Source organism: Coffea arabica, chromosome 10e (genome assembly GCF_036785885.1).
Source record: "Coffea arabica cultivar ET-39 chromosome 10e, Coffea Arabica ET-39 HiFi, whole genome shotgun sequence".
Taxonomy (NCBI): Eukaryota; Viridiplantae; Streptophyta; class Magnoliopsida; order Gentianales; family Rubiaceae; genus Coffea; species Coffea arabica.
In genome coordinates, this window is record NC_092328.1 from 10364496 (window position 1) to 10386920 (window position 22425).

The 22425-nt window shown below is 34.0% G+C and overlaps 1 protein-coding gene across 1 annotated transcript; it reads right to left on the bottom strand.

Moving 5' to 3' along the window:
* Positions 1-7237: 7237 nt before the first annotated feature.
* Positions 7238-21194, bottom strand: LOC113712831 (germin-like protein subfamily 1 member 13). Its single transcript, XM_072066969.1, has 4 exons — positions 20942-21194; positions 16020-16043; positions 8018-8372; positions 7238-7427 (listed from the first exon to the last, which is right to left on the bottom strand). The coding sequence occupies exons 1-4, from the start codon at positions 21192-21194 to the stop codon at positions 7238-7240; spliced, it is 822 nt and encodes a 273-aa protein (XP_071923070.1).
* Positions 21195-22425: the final 1231 nt, after the last annotated feature.

Genomic DNA, 22425 nt, shown 5'->3' on the forward strand with positions numbered 1-22425 from the left:
ATGTTTTCCTGACATAAACCCAATTATGCCAGTTGCTACCGGGACGAAAGTAATCGAACAATTACGGATTCAACTACCCCCAATTAGCAAATAGACTACGTGAATAATTAACTATTGCACATCTATTCAACCATACACAATAGCTATAACAATTAAAAGCAAGAAACATACAAATATCAATAAATGAAAGAAACAGTTAAAATAATTTAGATCTCACAGTTATTATTGAACTAAATCTTCAGTTGTCCCCTTGACTAGAAGTATGAAATTAGTTCTCCAATAATGGAGAACAAGCCATACAAATAGTTGTTCCAAGCTTTTTTTTTGTTTTCTCCTCCCAAAAGTCGGCTAAAGAGAAAACAAAGACCAAGTACAATGTCCTCACGTCTCTAGCCACACAAAAGATGGAAACAAATTGTCTCACGATTTCTTTCCTACTTTTACCCCTAATTGATTGGTATTCTAGTACCAATCAACTTCTTAGAATAAAGCCCTATTACAAGTCAACTTCCTCAAATTTCCTTTTTCTTGGGAGTGGCCTACTAGCTTCCTAATTTGAAGCCAACTACTTGATGCATTTTTGAAAGCTTCTCACGTGCACTAAATCCCGAGAATCTGGACTTGAATGTGCCACCACCAAACTAGCTGGAAAATTGGCCATTTTTGTCACATTTTACTCTTTTTCCTACAATTAGCACCATTAACCAAATATAAGTAGAATCTGACAATTAAAACAATGTTTGGCTAAAATCAAGGGAAGAATAATTATAAATTTATCAACAAATTATGACTTATCAATTTTCCCCACACCTAAATTATGCTTGTCCTCAAGCATGAGAACACAAATCAAGTAATCAAATTCAAATAATGGCTATTATTCAAATCTTCTATTGCCAAGATACAATTAAAACATATGTCAAGTATTAGTGGCAATTTTCAAGAAATATCTCTCTAGTTAGCTTTCGAGATCAAGCACTCTTTCAATTTATAACTAACTAATCTAAGAATATAAAATATTCAACCAGCATCCATAAGCAAATGGTTCGACTATTAAGCAAAATCTCAACATTAAAATTCATGGATCAGCGGGCTGACAATTTATTCAAACACTTTCATATTTTTCACTATTAGCACATTTTTTTTTCTAAAATATCCCTACACTTGATTGATTTTTTTTTTCTAGGGGGAATGCTTAGTCTTTAGCTATTTAAGCGTTTTGATGCGAACTCCAACATTGGCCAAATGAAGGAGCCCGGTTACTCTGCCCTCATCGCTTAAAAACCACATACTCATAGCTATCGTCGCTTTTTGACGTGAAAATCGACACTTATGGTGATGACCTCCGGTTACTAGGCAACGATACTAGCGGAGTATAGCCGAATACTATTTATAAATAAACACTAAATTAAAATTAAAAATCACACAAACCCGCTTTATTTCTTAAACATGGAGAACTAAGATTAATAGTTGAACCAATTTGCATAAAAAAATGCTAGACAAATATTTACAATATTTAGAGAAGTTAACCAAAAAGTGTAAAAGTCATAAAATCTCAAATATTCACCAAAGAGATACCCTTAAACTTAACCATATCATACTTAACACCTTAGAGTATAAAATCTTAGCAATAGAAAATTTTGAAATATCTAACCATCATTTATCAGGAACAATCACATATCTAACCATCATTTTTCAGGAACAATCACAAATATGCACAAAGATAGGCAAAAATTGAATAAAATTTGACAAAGTCAAACAAAAAATTCCAACAAAAATGCCTACACTTGCACTTTTTCAATATATTATCAATATACTACTCCCCCCACATCTAAATCTTACATTGTCCCCAATGTAAGTAATAAAAAATAAAATATAAAACAAAAAGGGACAATGAAACTTCCTTGATCATCAAAGGGGGGTTGTGGCACAGCTGTAGGTGAAAGGCAAAAAATATGTAGAGCTCGATGGCAAAACTAATGAAGATGAAGGCTATGATCGGCAATTAAGGATGTCGGGTGGCTCACGATGGATGAGAAAGAATTACGCGCGATGAGCAGCGATAATCAGGAACCGACGACCCACGTTGAACAGCGTAACGGTGGCAATGGAATTTGAGGTCCTTTGGTTGCGGTCTTGCGGCTGGAAAAGAAAAGAAAGGAATAAAAAGGAAGGGGAGAGAAGAAGAAAAGAGAGAAAGAAAGAAGGAAAAAGAAAAGAGAATGAAAGAAAGAAAAAGAAAAGGAAAAAGAAAAAGAAAAAGAAAAGAAAGGAGAAGAAGAAAAAAAAATTTCTTTTTTTTTTTGAACCACTGCGTTAGACATGGACATGCCTAACTGCCCTTGAGTCTTTTGACCAACCCACGATCCTTAAGCGTGACCACACCGAACTACCCTTGAGTCTTCTGACCAACCCACAAAAATTAAGATTCTTAAACGTGACCACCTGGCGTGGGCACGCCTAACTATTCTTAAGTCTTTTGATCAACCCATGAAAATTAAGATCCTTAAGCGTGACCACCTAGCGTGGGCACGCCTAACTACCAAAGAGTCTTCTGACTAATCTTAAAAAATTGAGTTCCTTAAGCGTGACCACCTGGCGTGGGCATGCCTAACTCATGGAGAGTCTTCTGCCTGCGGACGAGAATTGCCTTCCTTAAGCATGACCACTTGGCATGGTCACGTCTAACTGCCAACTTTCTGCCACAAAAGTAACAAATCACTAAACGCAACTAACACTTAACAAAAACTCCAGAAACATAAAAAAACCAAAACAAAGACCTTGGGTTGCCTCTCAAGCAGCGCCTTTCTTTAATGTTTTTGCCTAGACATTGCCCTATTTATTTACGGAGGATAAAATCTTGTGACTCGTTTCAATGTTTCACCCTCTATATAGTCCTAATAACCCTTGTAAATAGAGTAATCATTGAGCACACAAGGTACGGTCTTTCATGGATTTGTAGATGGTGTCAAACAAACAAGTAATGACCTTAATTTTTCACTCACTCCTCCATCACGAGCATTTATTGGTTCGAGATATTTTGCCATCGTGATTCTTAATTTATTCCTGTCATGAAACTCAAAATCTTCTGGCATAATAAAATCAATCTCATTAACAGAAATTAAAGAACAAGAGTCAGGAGAATATTGATTAAAGAATAGAGGAGATGTCACCGCAATTGAAGATTGTTCACTGGATTCATCCACTTGAACAATTTGATATTGGGGTTCCATTTCTTGTACTTCAATTTTCTTTTCAACTGCATCTTTAGATTCTTCTTCGTGAAACTCGTGCAGTTCCATGTCACTTGTCAGGATAACTGTACTCTCATTTTCTTTAAGGTCGATGTTGGTCTGTGAGGGCAATTCTTCATAAATTGGAGAAATCAATTTATTCATTGTAGATGCCAATTCACGCCTTCCATCTTTCATCTCTTTAATCATTCTTTGTGTCTCCTGTTGAAATGATATGTGTTAGTAGTTATTAATTCAACTATTTCTTCAAGAGACATACCTGACATGGATGATGCTTGTTGAGACTCTTGCTGTTAAAAACTTATTGGCCTTTGCTCATAATCAAGATTGAAATTATCCCATCATCCTTGATTATACCCGTTTGAATAAGGGTCATACCACGTTTGAGATTTGGGTGAAAAACCTCCAAACTTATTCATATAGGCATTCAGGTAATCTTGATATTCAAAGCACATACCAGTTGAATGATCCATGGTATAACAAATTCCACAGGTTGTAGCAGCCATTTTTTCTGTAAGAAAACTGAGTGAATCTGAATATCGATCATCAGAAAAAGAACAAGCCTCATTTCCTTTCGTAGGAATAAAATCCAATCCATCACCAAAATAAGGATTGTTAGCGGCCATTAAAAAAAAGAAAAATAAAAAATAAAAATAAGATGAACTCAAAAGAAACAAATTAATTAGGCACCAATCCCCGGCAACGGCGTAAAAAATTGACAGGTGCCGAGCCTATGCAAATATAATAATAAAACCTAACTACCACCAAAAGCAGTCAATAATCAATTCGAGGTACTATAACAGGGACTCTAGATGTGCAATGGATTACTTGATTCGCCTTGTTTTCAAAGAGTTTGCTTAATCCGATATACCAGAATTAATTAACTGACAAAATTTACTAACTAGTAGATAGTGACAAGCAAGGTCGTCTTCTCAGGGACTGGAGAAAAGTTCGTTTCTTTCGAATCAAGACAAACGAGGGGTTTGAGGATTGAATGCTAGGGAATTACTAACTAAATAAATCAAATGCAAAAAATGATTAATTGACATAAATAATTGAGAAAACTCTAGCCAAGGATACACTTCAAAAATGGTTCATGCAACTGATCATCGATTCAAATATAATTCCGACATTTATTAATAAGATGGTTATAGCTGTCATACACGCGATAAACAACCAGTTTTTTCTTACTTTTTCGATAGTCAAGGTACGACCGTTAGCTATTTCTTTAACCAAGAAATAACCGTAGGTATGACCGTAGGATTTAATTTCTAGATTGCATTAAAAATTAGAAAAGCCCAACCCTAACTAACAAACATGCTACGAGGGTTTGTTTAAGTTAGATTGTATGTTTTCCTGACATAAACCTAATTATGTCAGTTGCTACCGGGACGAAAGTAATCGAACAATTATGAATTCAACTACCCTCAATTAGTAAATAGATTACGTGAATAATTAAATATTGTGCATCTATTCCATCATGCACAATAGCTATAACAATTAAAAGCAGAAAACATACAAATACCAATAAATAAAGGAAACAGTTAAAATAATCTAGATCTCATAATTATTGTTGAACCAAATCTTCAGTTGTTCTCTTGACTAGAAGTATGAAATTAGTTCTCCATTAGTGGAGAACAAGACATGCAAATAATTGTTCGAAGCTTTTTTTTTTTTGTTTTCTCCTCCCAAAAGTTGGCTAAGGAGAAAATAAAGACCAAGTACCATGCCCTCACGTCTCTAGCCACACAAAATATGGAAACAAATTGTCTCACGATTTCTTTCCTACTTTGACTCCTAATGGATTGGTATTCTAGTACCAATCAACTTCTTAGAATAAAGGCCTATTACAAGTCAACTTCTTCAGCTTTTCTTTTTCTTGGGAGTGGCCTACTAGCTTCCTAATTTGTAGCCAACTACTTGATGCATTTTTGGAAGCTTTTCACGTGCACTAAATCCCGAGAATCTGGACTTGAATGTGCCACCACCAAACTAGCTAGAAAATTGCCCATTTTTGTCACGTTTTGCTCTTTTTCCTATAATTAGTACTATTAACCAGATATAAGTAGAATTCGACAATTAAAGCAATGTTTGGCTAAAATCAAGAGAAGAATAATTATAAATTTAGCAACAAATTATGACCTATCAAAGACACAACACCTTTAGATAATCGCAATTAATGGTACCATGTTAATCATGATTTAAAGAACTAAAGTGCTAAATAACTTGCCCAAAATAATAGTATCAAATAGCCAAATAATAAACACTAACAATCATAAGAAGTTCAACCAAACCCAAGGTATAAACTTTAGAAACACATAATAAATATAAAATTCAAACTTGTATATTAACTAAACAATAGAATCAAGTACAAAAGATAAAGAGTTAGGAAAGAAATGTAACCCTTGTCACATGAGTTCATGTCCTCCACCTTCATCTCCTTCTTCATCTCTACCTAACTAACAAACAAGGATGATGAACTAACTAGTTAAACTATCCTATACTATACTAACCTAACACTAAGAAAATGTAAGATCTACTTTTTTGTGGTATTTCTTGCAGTCTCCAAACTCTTTTTATCCTTGCAAGTCCATGGCTATTTATAGAGGAATGTAGTCAAGAAATGAGGCTTCAAACATCCTTTTTATAGCTACAAAGTGGTTGTCACACGTCCATCAATAGCTGTGAATTATTGGAGGAGGAAACAAGTTGTACAAGTGGAGAGAAGCCATTTCTAACCAGAATCCGGCCGGATTTCTCCCCTGCCTTTCTTTCTAATTTCTGTTCAATCTTCAAGGTCATTCCAATTTTGCATCAACTTCAACTGAACTTTTCTCAATGATAGAAGCTGAATTAGCTCTTGATCAAACATAAAACTTGTAGTCATTTGGGTTAGCTTTCCAATGCACCAAGAATCATCTCATTTGGATTTGTGTAGGCTGAGAAATGACTGAAATACCCTTGACTGCTCAATATCTTGTTTCAGTTTCGACCATAGAAATTGGCTGTTGTAATTTGGCTTTTTGACCAAGAAAACCTTCAAACTGGATTTCGATGTCTTCACAAAAATTGTATATCTATCTCTTATCTTCAAAATAATTTAAGAATCATCTCAATCCGATCATTATTTTCAAGTTATAGCCAAAATATGAAAATGTATCAAAACTGTCAACTTTCCTTTTCATCCAAATGAAGTCTATTTCCAACTCCTATAAAAATTATGGACAAAATGAAAGTAAAAAGTAACATAAACCTCATTTAATCACTTAAGAGCATTTAAACTAATTATAGTCAAAATAATCCATTTTCTTCCTATAATTTTGCAAAAGTGACTAAAAATAACATAATATGCCATTCAAATATAACTCAAATTAGTCACTTATTAGAAGTAATTTTTGAAGAATTTGGAAGATTAGTTCTCAATGTTGATGCTTTGTTTGGTTGTTTTGGAGTAAGTTTCTTACGTTTGGCCTACTATTGTAATGACTAATCTCTAGGTATTAATTATGATTTTACTATGAAGGTAGAATTTTGCCTCTGTTTCTAAGAGTGCTAGAGCAATGATGAATTATGTTTTTGGGGACATGGGGGCATTTCTTGGTTTAGTATTGGTAGTGGTGGCAACAAGCCGCATTAGGCAAGATTAGTGAGTAATGGATTTTGAAGTGAGTTGGAATCGCTGGACTCCATTTACTTTAGTGAGCTAAAAACTTGCTTTGTTTTACCTTGTTCTCTAGAAGAATAGTATTTGAAGATATTTGTGAAATAAATACATACTATTGGGCCTATATTGTTACATAAGCCTTAAAAGCAAGAGAAGTAGATGTAATTTTTGAAACTTGAGCGTAGCTCCTTGGAAACCTCAAGGGAGGTTTCTAAAATTATCCAATTAATCTTTGCAATGCCCTATGCATACATAGTACAACAGCAGTGCTAGTAGAAATTTAGAACAAATTCATGGATGCTTTTGAGTTGTCACAAGAAAACTATGCCTCAAGTAAGTCAATGACTTTATTGTCAAGCAGCAACGCCTTAGTGAGACTATCTAGAGAAATAGGAGGATTTGATTCAAAGACTGCATTTGCAATAGTATTGACTTGTGGATTTTGGCTGCTGAAACCAGCAAATGCAACAGCATTCATCTTCCCAACATTAAATTGGAAGTGAATCAAACCTTTTTTTTTTTTGATAAAACATAAGTCAATATTATTAATCATCTAGTTGGAAATCGCCTAGCACGATTTGTTTGACAAAGTAATCTGCACCAATGGCAGAAAATATGTTGAACATATCACAGATATATTTGATATGAAAAATCATAAGATTTAACAAAGTTACAGTATATAAAAAATTACACTGTGAATCACAAATCATCAAATTTGACCAATTGAACAAACCGCTCCATAGATATCTATGCATGTCTATTTCCTCAGATCTGCTATCCAGCTGGTTCAAGTTCAAAGATGATGTTAAGATCTGACGAGAAGACCTAAGAAATTTTAGATGTAGCATATAGATCTAAAGAAATTCTTAAATCTAAGAAAATAAATAACAAAAAAAAATTAAAACTATACAAAACTCTCACTAGGATAGTTTGGAAGAGAAGAAAACTCACACCAAGATTTCTTAAGAGATACTTTATTAAATAAAAGTAAGAACAAAGAAATATAAAGGGAAAACAAAGGAAAATGAAGGGAGACTTTGCTTTAAGGCCAAGAACTCCCTCATATGGAGGAAGAAGAGTAGAGAGAAAGTTGACGGTAGAGAGAGGGGAGTACTGAGGAATTTCTCCTGGATTCAACGTTTTCATAAGGAGTTGATTTTTGATGTTTTTTGGAGGATTTGAAGTGACAAAACCAACATGAAGAGTGCCCTCTAACACGAATAGGACCTCGGTTGCACGAGGATGAGTATGGGGTGGGTTTAGGCCATAAGGAACGAAATCGAGACCAGCTAGGGAAACTCCCATAGTGTTGAGCCCAGCTAGATTGTTGACATTCGCAGCAGTAACATTAGAACCTTGTCGATTTGCTGCATTCCCAAGTTTGTTCAGTCCTTGAAAGAAGAAATCGTCAGCGTTCACAACCTTTGGGTACTTGCAAATCTTTTCATTCACAAATACTGCGTTCAAAAAAGAGAGAACTTATATGTCAAGGCAACCATGATAGGACATGAAAATTGTGCTTAGAAAAAGAAAAATATTTTGCTACTAATTGGGAGTGGATTTTAGCAATGTTACATGTTCCAATTGTTGGTTAATTGTGCCTTTTCATGCTTTAATTAGACGAGGACTTGTCTAACTTGGATAGATGTGGTTTTTGTAGGAAAAAGTGAGGTCGAGGAGAAAAACGTGTTGATTTGATGCAACTTGGCTTGGAAATTGCACGTGGAACTTGAACCAAAAGTGGAGGCTAGACTTAAGACCAAACTTATAGATTTTGTATGGAAAAAGACAATGGAAACAACTACGCACCATGCTCGGCCCCACACATGGCACCGGACTTGTGGCTAGTCTTGGCACCCGACTTCCTCGAAAAACTACACAAGATTCATTTTCTTCAACTTTAAGAAACTTATTCCTTTTGAGATGCAACCGAAATTTTAGAAAACTATAAATAGGAGTACGTAAGACGTTTTTAGGTGAGAAAATACTGGTTTAGATATTAGTTTTAGGATTTTTTATTTTGAGATTCAAGAATCAAAGTGGGAGATTAACGTGCATGAGAGTTTCATCAATTGGGAAGTTCTACACACTCCTTATTCTAAGTTTTGTATTTTTCAATATTGAAGTCTTGTTTACTTTTACTATTGTTATGAACTAATCTATATCTCGGATTAGGATTTTGTGAAGGAGTTCTGATTATTTATCCAACTTAAATTCTATACCATTACCTTGGCTTATCTATTTTGATTTAATTACATGTTTGTATCCGGCCATCATAGATATGCTCTTAGAATCTGTATTGAATTGAAAAGGGATATGTAGCCGTGCACTAGATAAATAAAAAAAGATATATTTAACCTAATCATGAGAATAGGTCAAAGTTTGTATGATATAATTAAATTATATAAGATTTTAAAGGGTTTAATGAAATATATATGATCTTGAAAAGTATGTGAGATTGAATTAGGCACAATTTATATATATATATATATATATATATATATATATTGAGAGATAATTTAAAATAATTTTGGGTTCACGCTCTTGGTGTCGCACCCTATTTTTGAAAAAAAATAAAAGAAAAAATGAATGTTAAAAATGAATTTTTGATTTTATTTTAAAAATGAAGAAAAATGGCCTAAAATAGGACATATAAAGTCCGACGGTTTGGGCTAAAATTTTAGTCTAAAAAGGGTGTTTAAGGAAAATAGGAATCGCCACTTGATATTGAATTTAGGTGTACCAAATCACCTATAATGTTTGAAAATGAAAAAAAAATAAAAAAAAACCTTTTTAGCCGATTTCAGGTTTTTGAAAACAAGAGAAAAGAATTCGAAAGTCACATGTAAAGAAATGGAAGGCAAAGATTTGATATAAGACACCCTTTTAATCTAATCAAGGTTAGTTATGAGATTTAGTTAAAATTTTTCCTAATCTAGCCTATAAACTTATCACATTTGGGTATTTCTAAATGGATGCAAACCTAAACTTAGGGGGTATCGACAGGGACGGAATGTCTCTTCAAAATTTAATTGATGCAAATCATATTAATTGTGATGCCCAAAAATGATTCTTTGAAGAGATTATGAAAAATGTGAAATACGAGACTAAAAAAAGAAATTATAATATATAGATAAATATACATGATGTAGAATAGGGGAATGCAATATAACGAGTACTGGATGCTAAAATTCATGACTTAATTTTCCCTTTTATAGAGGGAATAAGAGCGTGTTAATATTAAGAAATCATACTCGTTCATTTTTTCATATTTGAAGGATGACTCTTCTAACCTAATTAAACAAATGGACTAACCTATTTCTAATTTTCTAAAATAAAATGTAATTCTAAATGATATGATCCAAACATATAGAGGATAAGGGAATAACAGTAGAAAAAATATCATGCAAATGAAAATAACCTAAAAATAGAAAAAATGCATGAAATGCAATAAGTGTCACATAGGTATGAACCTAATGCATAAACGGTCTAAAGGGTCTAACATTGAATTAGCTCATTTCTACAAGTTCTCACTAATGTTAGACTAGTGAAAAATCGAGGAGAAATGCCACAACTAACATTGGACTAGTGTGGTGAAGTTATGCATTTATTATAAATAAATAAACATGTAAAGTATAATTGAAGCAAATAAACACATAAAACACATAACATATAGTCATGACATTTAGATGCAAAATTTTAAAGAAAGTGAATAAACACATAAGCACACAAGCATGCAAGCAAATAAAAACTATCTATTACATTGGGGGCTCTAACTACAATCTAGAAGGGGAATTTTTGGAAATAATAAACCTATCTATTACATTTATCTAATTAATTACATTTTTGGCAAAAATAAAATCTATCTATTACATGATCTAACTAAATACATTTCTTGGGCACATATCTGTTATAATTTGACATTTCAATGCCTCCAAAATAATCATAAAAAATTAAATAAAACAAACTAAAACTTTAAATGAATAAAATGAATAAATAAAAGAAAAAGCACTTAAAACATGCAATCACACATAAAATCACATAGGATCACATAAATGAATCTAAAATAATAATAGAAGGTACCTCTCTTGAAATAGTGGTTAAATGAGGTAGAATTTGCCCTATTTATACTCCAAAATCAACAAAATGGTCAAGACACCAATTTAATTAACAATTTAAAAGAAAATGCAAACTTATAGCAAATTCACTTTATTATTATACAAAAATATAAATAAACATAAAATCCCTAAAATTATTAATTAAACGCATTTAAATGAAGCATGATTAACCATGGAATGAGTTAAACAATCATACTTAAGAGATCAAAACCATCAGGGATCCAATTGCAAAAAATTGAAAAGTTTTTAGGGCTAAATTATAATTATTGAAAAATTAGGGTAAAAATTGAATAAAAGATAAAATTTAGGAACCAAAATGCAATTAAATTAATGACCTAATTGAAAGAAATCAAAAGTTTTATGGCCATGGTAAAGTTACTTAAAAGATCTGGAGGTTAATTGCAAATTCCATTTTCTGATTTCTCAAGGCCAGAAGGCCTTTGGACCATCTTGTTTCTTTTTATGGGCCATAACTTCCTTGGTCCAAAGGAAAACCTGAAGAAAAGGATGGGCTAGTCCATTTATTTTACTAAAACAAGGCCAACCAAAAACGTTGGGCTTTAGTTCCGAAGTCCATGTCATAACCTAAAGAAAATAAAAGCAAATCCATTTACCAAAACCCAACAAATAACCTTGGCCCATTTCTTAAATTATTTTCCTAAATCCCCAAAGAAAAAAAGAGAAAATATTTAACTAGGTAATTTATATCCAACAAAATTATTTAAGCCTTAATTACATGGTAAATCCAGAAACAAATCACTCAAAGCATACATAAAATATACAAAAGAAGATCAAGGCTTGAAAAGGGAAGACTTGATTCATTTTTCACAATCTTTTGGGCCTTAGTGTAATTATGTAAAAGTCGGTACGAATGAAGAAGGTGATGCAACACACGCGCGTGGGGCAGAATTTTTTTATTTTTATTTTGAAAGATGATATTTTTCATTTTGTTTTGTTTTTTTTCTACTTTTTTCCTACAAAGCAAAGTAAATAATCAAATAAAGTAAAATTGATTTTCTTAGAAAAAAAGAAATAGCAATAAATTAAAAATGAAATAAAAATGGAATAAAGAAGATAATAAAATTTTGGTATTTACAACTTACCCCTCTTTATCTGAATTTCAAATAATCTTAAGATAAAAATGTATACACCAAATTATTTACTTGTATGCTTTAAATGCAACTGAATCAAAAGAAACAAAACGAGTTTTAAACAACATTGAAATTAGTAAGCATTTAAATCGATCATGGGATCTTAGTCCCAAACAATTAGCAAAAATTTATTCTTGAAACTAGATTGATCTGTAGGATATAACCCATCTTTAGACAACTAGTAAAACCTAACGGATTGGAGAATTCAAACCTGTCAAATGAAAGGTTGGTGGGATAAAATTCGATCCCAACAAAATAAATGGTTGGTGGGATAAAACCAAAACAGAACAAAATAAATGGTTGGTGAGATAAAATCCAAATATAATAAAATAAAATGTTGGTGGGATAAAACTCAAACTCAACAAATAAATAGTTGGTAGAATTAAATTCAAACCCAACAAAATAAACGGCGTATGGGATAAAACCCAAATCCAACAAAACAAACGATTGGCGGCATAAAATCCAAACCCAACAAAATAAATGGTTGGTGGGATAAAATTTAATTCCAACAAAATAAATGGTTGGTGGAATAAAATTCAATCCCAATAAAATAAACGGTTGGTGGGATAATACCCAAATTCAACAAAATAAATGATTTGTGAGATAAAATTTAAACCCAAAAAATAAATGGTTGGTGGGGTAAAACTCAAACCCAATAAAAAAATGGTTGGTGGGATAAAATCCAATTCCAAGAAAATAAATGGTTCGTGAGATAAAATCTAAATCCAACAAATAAATGATTTGTGGGATAAAACTCAAACCCAACAATAAATGGTTGATGGGATAAAATCCAAATCTAACAAAATAAACGATTGAGTGGGATAAAATCCAAACCCAACAAATAAACGTTTGGTATAAAACTCAAATCCAATAAAATAAACTGTTAGTGGGATAAAATCCAAACCCAATAAATAAATTATTTGTGGGATAAAATCTAAATCCAACAAAATAAACGGTTAGTGGGATATAACTCGAATTTAACAAAATAAACGGTAGGTGGGATAATACTCAACCCAACAAAATAAATAGTTTGTGGGATAAAATTCAAACCCAACAAAATAAACGAAGAAATGAAAATGCGTTCCAATTAAAAGAAAAAGGTGTGAAGCAATTTTCGTTATTTTTCTAAACAAATATTGAACTCACTTACAGAATCAGATATCACCTTTATGAAAAATTTGCCCCAATGTAGATCGGACTCAACTAAATAAGTGCGATTCTTTCTTTCCCTCCAAGAAGGCATGTGTAATCCAATCTTGCACAAGAAAATGGAAACAACTGTGACGAAATATAACGCCACTACCATGTGATCCATCGAGTCTTGAGAACCATATAAACATGAGCGCTTTAGATGTCGAAAAAGCTGTTCGGTTAGAAAATGTTGTGCAATCTGTTCCTGATCTTCTAGTGTCTGTATTCAGTCAACCATGCCTATATCATGAGACGTATGTGTCTATACATCCATTACGATAAATAACGAGAATTGTCTCATGGCAAAATTCATTGAAAAGTATGAAAGGTTTTAAACAATATTATTTTATGCAACAACATAAAAATAGAAAAAAGAAACAATTTTCAATGATTTTTATTAAGTCTATGAAAAACAACTTAGAGATTCATATACAAATTTGAGCGGCCAGTCTATGATGAGAGAAACGTCACATTTGACCTTTTTTGATATCACTTTTCTAGAATTCAATGTTGCCAAAAGAGCCTCAGTCTGAAGTAGGGCTGCAAACGAATCGAGCCGCTCGCGAGCCGCTCGATTCGAGCTCGAGTCGAGCTCGAGCCGGCTCGAGTCAAACTCGAGCTCGAGCTCGAGCTCAGAATATTAAGCTCGAGCTTGAGTATATATATATTTTTTTTATTTTTATTTTTATTTAATAATAAAATTACGTATATTATATATATATATATTTTTTATTTTTTATTTTCATAGTAAAATTACGTATATATCCTTAATATTTTATTATTTATTAAGAAAAAAATATTATTTTATTTATTTTTTAAAAAATAAAATAATTATTTTTTATTTTTTTCGAGCTCGACTCGAGCTCGGCTCGACTTGATTCGAGTCGAGCTCGAGCTCGAAAATTGCCGGCTCGTCGAGCTCGAGCTCGAGCTCGAGCTTGGTAAAATTTAGTCGAGGCTCGGCTCGATTAGCTCAAAGCTCGACTCGGCTCGGCTCGTTTGCAGCCCTAGTCTGAAGAGAAACTAAAATGAACATAGTCACCAATTATTCAACAATCAACTCTCTGTTCCATTCACGGCTCTCTTTGTGCTTCAAAATCCTACCTTAGCGTCCTTTCAGATTTTCTCTAAGGTTGCTTTCGCCCATTTATTTTCTTTTTATTTTCTCTTTTTTCATCATTTTCTTTTTCATTTATTTTATTTCATTATTATTTTCTTTCTTTTCTTCTTTTGCTTTCCCTTTTTTTTTTTTGAAAATGCGTCCTTTCGAGTTTTCACCTAATGAACAACCTTTAATGACAACCATTGTCGATTCAAAAATATGTTTCAAAATTGATGGCATCAGTGAGACAATTCTTCCCCTGTAAAAATTGGTGAAGATGTATTTACATCATCTACCATTTGATTAAGCAATTTTCTATTAGGAATATTGCAAGAGGTGGAAGTCAAAAATTTTTTTGTTTTTGTAATGAGGTCGGTAGGGTGTTAAGAAGTGTTAAGGTTCGAAAGCAGGTTTTTTAAGGAGTTTTAAAAATTTTAAAACCGCATCCTATAAAATTTGTCCCAATAGAGGGCTATTAAAACTAAAAATTGCCCCAACTTGAATTTTGACTGGGGCTTCTCCTCTTTTTTCCTTTGTTTTTGTGTACTCTTTTGTTTTCGACCAAACAAAAAATAAAATCTGTCCCAATGTGGGGTTTGAGATCCTCAAGGGGTTACCAAACGAAAGAGTAGATCATTTCGGAGGTTTAAAGGAAAAATTAAGGATAAAATGTTTAGAGGAAAAAGAAGAAGGCCTATCTTTTAGTCCACCTTATGCAGTATTTCAAAAAGAAAACTTACATAATCAGATGAAGAACTTCTTGCACATATTTCAATTGATTAGTTGAGGAAAAACTTGTCCATCCATTTTTGTGAGAATGAGTTCTCCTCTAGATAATACCTTCTTAACAATAAAAGGTCCTTACTAATTTGGAGCAAATTTTCCTTTGCCTTCATCTTGAATAGGAAAAATTCGCTTCAGGATCTTGTCTCATTTTTTGAATAGGCAAGATTTGACTTTTTGTTGTAAATACGATCCATTCGCCTTTGATAACATTGTCCATAAGAAACAGCATTTAACCGCTTTTCATCAATTAGATGTAGTTGCTCATATCGCTGTTTAATCCATTCAACCTCCTCCAATTGACCTTCCATCAAAGTGCGTAAAGATGGGATCTCAACTTCTACGGCTAATATTGCTTTCATTCCATACATGAGAGAGTAAGACGTCGCCCTAATAGAAATTCTGATTGCAGTTCGATAAGCCATTAATGCATAAGGTAACTTTTCATGCCAATCTCGGTATTTTTCTATCATCTTGTGAATAATCTTCTTCAAGTTTTTGTTTACGGCCTCCACAGCTCCATTTATCTGAGACCTGTAGATAACAGAATTTCAATTTTTGATATTGAATTGTTCACATAATCCATCTATCATATCATTATTGAGATTTCTTGCATTGCTAGTGATTAGCATATCCGACTACTACTTTCTTGGTTACATACTTGTAAGATATTGTTTTGATCTATTTGATAAAATATTCAATCACTATCAGGATGAATCGATGCCTATTCAAGACAGGAAGATCAATAGCTCCAATCACGTCCATTCTTCACATTGAGTATGGCTAAGGAGCAGTCATACTATGTAGCTTTGTAGGAGGGGCACGTATAACATCGGCATGCATTTGACACTTTATGCATTTTTTAACAAAATCTACACATTCATGCTCCATAGTGAGCCAGAAATATCTTGTCTTTATGATATTTTTTGCCAATAAATGCCCATTCATGCATGGTCCGCATACATCACTGTGTCACCCCGGGAGGTTTCGTATTTGAACACACCACTTCAAATTCTTGTAGATGCTTATGGGGCTCTTTACTTAAAAGACCATGAAAAGAAGGTAAGAGATGAATTAATCCAAATTTCAACTCAAAAAAGGTATTTTCATTCAGATTAGGGAAGGTAATGCAAAGGGGCTGCTGAGTTAAATCAGGAGCAGCCAACTCCCTTAGTGTTCTGGTATTTGCTATCATATACTCTTCTTGTTCTGAATCGTTTGCAGTAGATGACTGTCCTTCTTTGCGTTTCTTGGTCTCTTGTCTTCGCCTACGTGCTACCTTTTCAATCTCAGAGTCGTGTATTAATTCACCTGTGAGTGAAGAACGAGGCATACACTAGTAAAAATACCATAAAAATAAAAATTGAATGAAATGAAATAAAATTAACTCAAAAAGGAACGAGAAAAATCAGGCACCAGTTTCCGGCAGCGGCACCAAAAATTAACAGGTGTCGAACCGGTGCAATAATAATAATAATAATAATCCTAGTTGCCAACAAAGAAATTTCATGTCAGTTCTAGTACTGGAGTATGAATTCTAGATGTGCAATGGGTTACTAGATTCATTATGGTTCCGAAGAGTTTGCTAAATCCGATATACCAGAATTTATTCACGAGAAATCTTTAATTTGTATATAAGGTAACTAGGGTCGTATCCTCAGGGACTGAGGAAAGATCGTTCCTTTTCAAGTCAAGGCGAAACGGAGTTTTGAGAATTAAATGCTAATGAATTGTTAACTAAATTAATCAACTGCGAAAAATAATTAAGAGAGAGAAATAATGGGAAAACTCTAGCCAATGATACACTTCAGAAATGGTTCAAGTAACTGATCATTGATTCTAATATAATTCCAACATTCATTAATAAGTAGGATTTTAATTGCCAATACGATCTGACAGTCAGTCTCTCCTTACTGTTTCGATAGTCAATGTACGATCATTGACTATTTCCCTAATTTAGGAATAACTCTAGGTACAACCATAGGATTTAATTCTCTAATTACATTAGAAACTAGAGAAACCCTACTCTAATCAATAAACACACTACGAGGGTTTATTTAAATTAAATTGTATGTTTCCCCGACACAAATCCAATTATGCCAGTTGCTACCGGAATGGGAGTTATCAAACAATTACAGATTCAACTACCCTCAATTAGCAAATAGACTACGTGAATAATTAAATATTACGCAACTATTCAATCATCCACAATAGTCACAGCCACTAAAAGCAGAAAACATACAAATACCAATGAATGAAAGAAGCAATTAAAATAATTTAGATCTCACAATTATTGTTGAACCAAATCTTCAGTTGTCCCCTTGACTAGAAGTACGAAATTAGTTCTCCATTAATGGAGACCAAGCCATGCAAAAAAGCATCTGCCAGAAGCTTACAATTGTCTTCTCCAAAAATTGGTCCAAGGGAAAAGTAAAGACAAAAGCAAAAATGCTTTTTTCGTACCTAGCCAAAAGTTGATGTCTGCCAAATTTGATTTGGCTCAATTACCTAATTGATTGGTTTCCTAATACCAATCCAACTCCTAAAAAGATTCCTAGTACAAATCAATTTCCTCCAGCTTTCCTTTTCCTTGAGAATGATCTCTCAAAATAAGGAAAGTCCCAATAGCTAACAAATTAGGAAGTTGACTCGGATTGGGAGACTGCCCAATTTCAATCCCGACTTTCTGGTTTTGAGCAGTGAGTTTAGGCGCACTCACGTGCAACCATTAGATGTTTTTCACTAGAAAATCTTCATTTAAACACTTTTCATTCCCGCTCCTGAAATAAGCACAAAATACCAAATATAAGTAGAATCCGACAATTAAAACAATATTTAGTTAAAATCAAAAGGAAAATAATTATAAATTTAGCAACAAATTATGACCTATTAGTCATGCTCCATAGTGAGCCAGAAATATCTTGTCTTTATGATCTTTTTAGCAATAAATGCCCATTCATGCATGATCTGCATACATTGCTGTGCACTTTTTTCATAATATAATCTATTTTCTTTCTATCAACGCACCTCAAAAGGTCCAAATCTGATTTATTCTTATATAACACCTTTCCGCTTAAGAAGAATTTTGATAACATTCTGCGCAAGAAACTTTTAACAACTGATTCGGCACCTGACGGGTAAGATCTTGTCTTTATGAATTCTTTGATATTGCTATACCAGAGACGATCATCAGAAACTTTTTTCACAATCAGACAATGCGTCGATTTTTCCTAAAGTTGAATCTGTATGGGTTCAATTACTAACTTATCTAAATGTTGAATCAGAAAGATAAGATGGCTAAAGTATCAGCGAAAACATTGTGAGTGCGAGAAGTATACCTAAACTCTAAATTTCTGAACTTATTAGCGAAACTAAATAGACTACAATGATACGACATGATTTTTGAGTCTCAAGTTATCCACTGCTTGAGTGTTTGATGCACAAGTAAATCAAAATCACTGAATACTATCAAGTCTTTTATCTCTATTTTCAATACCATTTTAAATCCAAAAGTGCAAAACTTTGTATTCAGCTATGTTGCTGGTGCAATGAAATTGTAACTTAGTCGTAGCAGGATAATGCTTTCTTTCGGGTGATACTAGAACGGCTTGGATTCTAGTCCCAAAAGAGTTTAATGCACCATCAAAGAACAATCTCCATCCAGAGTATTGTTCATTCATGTCTTTCGATGCACCAATAAATAAGATCTCCTTATCAGAAAAATAGGTATGTAATGGCTGCTAATCATCTTTCCTCAAATTTTCGGTCAAATGATCCGCATGACTTGCCCCTTGATTGCTTTTGTGTAGTGAAAATGATATCAAACTCAGAAAGGATCACCCGCCATTTTGCCATATGCCCTGTTGGCATTGACTTTTCTAATAAATATTTCAAAGGGTCAGAACGAAAAATGAGATAAGTAGTATGACTGAGTAAGTAGTGTCTCAACTTCTGAACTTCCCAAACTAAAGCACAATAACTTCTCTCAAGAAAGGAATAATTGGTCTCGTATGTGGTGAAATTCTTACTGAAGTAATAGATGACTTGTTCCTTCTTCCCCGAATCATCATGTTGTCCCAAAACATATCCTATAGCCTCATCCAGCATCGACAGATATATAATCAGAGATCGATCCGATTTGGGTGTCACTAAGATCGAAGGGTGTAATAAGTTATCTTTAATCTTATCAAAAGCCTGTTGACATTTTTCATTCCAGTTCATCGACACATTTTTTTTAATAATTTGAATAAAGACTCACATGTAAACGTCAACTGAGTAATAAACCTACTGATAAAATTAATTTTTCCTAAGAAACTTTTCACACCTTTCTAAGTTTTCGGTATGAACATCTCTCGAATTATTTTGATTTTTGCAAGATCAATCTCTATTCACTTTTTAATGATAATAAATCCTAATAACATACTAGCGGGAGCTCCAAAAGCACATTTTACAGGGTTTAACTTTAAATTGTACTTTCTTAACCTTTCAAATAATTTCTTTAAATCGATCAGATGATCTTCAGATTTCTTAGATTTAATGATAATATCGTCCATATAAATCTCCATATTCTTGTGAATCATATCATGGAATAAGGTGATAATGATCTGTTGATAGGTTGCTCCGATATTTTTCAACCCGAAAGGCAATATCTAATAGCAGAACGTTTCCCACAAAGTGATGAAAGCGGTTTTCTCTTTGTCTTCTTTTGCCATCAAAATCTGATAATACCGGGCAAAACAATCACCAGAAGATTCGATTTCGTATCCAACAGTGTTGTCCAGAAAATGTGAATGTTTGACAGCAAAAAATCATCCTTCAGACTGGTTTTGTTGAGATCCCTATAATCAACACACACCCGTACTTCTCCACTCTTCTTCGGAACATGTACGAAATTTAAAAATCAAATGAGATAATGAGACACCATGATAATTTTGGCATTGAGTTACTTCTCAATTTGCACCTTGATTTTGAGGCTTATATCTGACTTAAATTTGCATAATTTTTGCTTTATTGGTAGAAAATTTGGATCAGTGGACAGTCTGAGAACCACTATATCTATAGAAATTTCGAATATTTCATCATACGACCATGCAAATACATCTTGAAACATGATTAAGAATTCAATCATTTCTTTTCTTTGCTTCTTATTCAAGTGCACACTGATTTTGATTTCTTTAGCTTTCGTCTTAGTGCCAATGTTAATGATTTTTGTCTCTTCTAAGTTTGGTTTGGATTTTTCTTCATATTGTTCAAGAATTTTTGAAATAGACTCAAGTTCCTCCTCGCTATCACTCTTGTTTTGAATTTTAGACTCTATAATTTCAAATTTGTGAGAGATATCGAGTTTGCAATCATTGAATTCCATAATAGTGATATCCGAAGGGTCAAATAATTTTATTATTAGCCATCAAAATTCCTTTCTAGAGGGAAGATAGTCAACAGTCCAATTAGAGCTGTCAATGGTCCGGGTCCGGACCCGAACCCGGACCGGACCCGCTAACATTTTTCGGGTACGGGTAGGTATATAGATCCGCGACCCGGACCCGGACCCATTTTATCTAACAGAAAAATGGGTCGGATACGGGATAAACCATTTTGACCCGTATTAGACCTAAACCCGTTTTAATTAATTAATAACTAGAAAAATATACCAATCTATCAGAAATCACCAAAAGGCATACATGTTCTTTCATTCCCAAATTTTTCCAACCCTAATACCCTCGCCGCCGCACAACCCTTATTCCCTCTCACTGTCTTTTCTCTTTTGCTCTGCCTTCGCCCTCCGCCAGTCCGTCGTGGAAGAAGCGAAGCCAAATCCATCTCTGACACTGACGGTTGCAGCTTCAAAGAAGCCCAGTTCTTCCAGGCTTCTAGCAGTTTCTGTTTTGCTCTGTCTCCGCTAGTCCGCCGTGAAACCCACGACGCTCTCTCCATCTCTGACGCCTGACGGTTGCAGCCCCAAAGAAGTCTGAAGCGAGAGCATATTGGTGAGGGAAGTTTGGCTTTGGGTGAGCTGTACGTCTTGTTGCACTTGCTCTCAAAATATTATACAAACTTCCCTCACATGGTCCCCTGAATATCATAAATCTCAAGTATTGTTAGTCTCCCCCACCCCTTCCTCAATTGCCTCTCTTTCACAGTTGTTTTAGTAGAAAGTACAAAGATGTGGGATCGCTGTGAGAAGACATGATGAGTTCCTCCTCCTCCTCTGCCTCCTGCAAAAGCTTTGATCTCCATTTATGGTGGAGAGTTATTGCACTTGTTCTTCTTCTAGAAATTCAATTTTCTGTTGGGCTCAACGTAGATGGAGTTTTATTGCTATCCTTGAAGTACAACATTCTCAAGGACCCCCTTGGGGTGCTACAGAATTGGGACTTCCACAATGAGACATCTTGCTCCTGAAAAGGAGTCACGTATGATGCACCTGGCTCACCTGAGGCTAACCGAGTCACCAACCTCTCTCTTCCAAACTCTCAGCTTCTTGGTTCTCTCCCTGCTAATCTTGGTATGATCCCCTACCTAACAAGTCTCGACCTTTCCAATAATTCAATTAATGACTCTCTTCCTTTGTATCTATTCCGTGCTTCCCAGCTTAGAGTTCTTGATTTTTCTAATAACCTGATTTCTGGTCCGCTGCCGGAGAATATTGGAGGTCTAAAGAGTCTCCAGCTTCTTAATCTCTCTGAAAATGCTTTGGCGGGTAATATACCGAAAAAATTGTTTGCTCTCTCTAATTTAACCGTGATTTCTTTGAAAAATAACTACTTTTACGGCACACTTCCTGGTGGTTTTGAATTAGTCTAGTTTCTACATCTGTCCTTTAACTATCCGGATAGGCTCGACCCGGACCCGGGACCCATCGGGTGCGGTTCCGGGAGAAAGATTAAGAGACCCGTCGAGTATTTAGGCCGGGTCTGAAAGTAATACAGTATGACGGGTCCGAGTCCGGATTTATTAATTCCGGCCCGTTGACAAGCCTAGATCCAATTTTGCATAGCTCCTTCAGGAATTATTGGAAACTTCATATCTTCCAACGGTTCATCCTCGCAAGTGGCTCCAACGAATAGTTGAGATAGATCTACCTCAACCTCTTCAATTGGGTTCTCCTCATCTAATTCAGAGAGAATTATTCCTAACGGAAGAGGAAATAAGTAATGCAATGGCG

Excerpts from the sequence above, each read along its gene's own strand:
- LOC113712831 (XM_072066969.1), bottom strand. The coding sequence starts at position 21,194 with ATGGAGAGAGCGTCGTGGGTTTCACGGCGGACTAGCGGAGACAGAGCA. Across the intron at positions 8,373-16,019 it reads ACTCAATGTGAAGAATGGAC|TATTTGTGAATGAAAAGATT; the intron begins GTGATTGGAGCT and ends TTTTGAACGCAG. Across the intron at positions 7,428-8,017 it reads ATTCCTCAGTACTCCCCTCT|AGGTTTGATTCACTTCCAAT; the intron begins CTCTACCGTCAA and ends CAAAAAAAAAAA.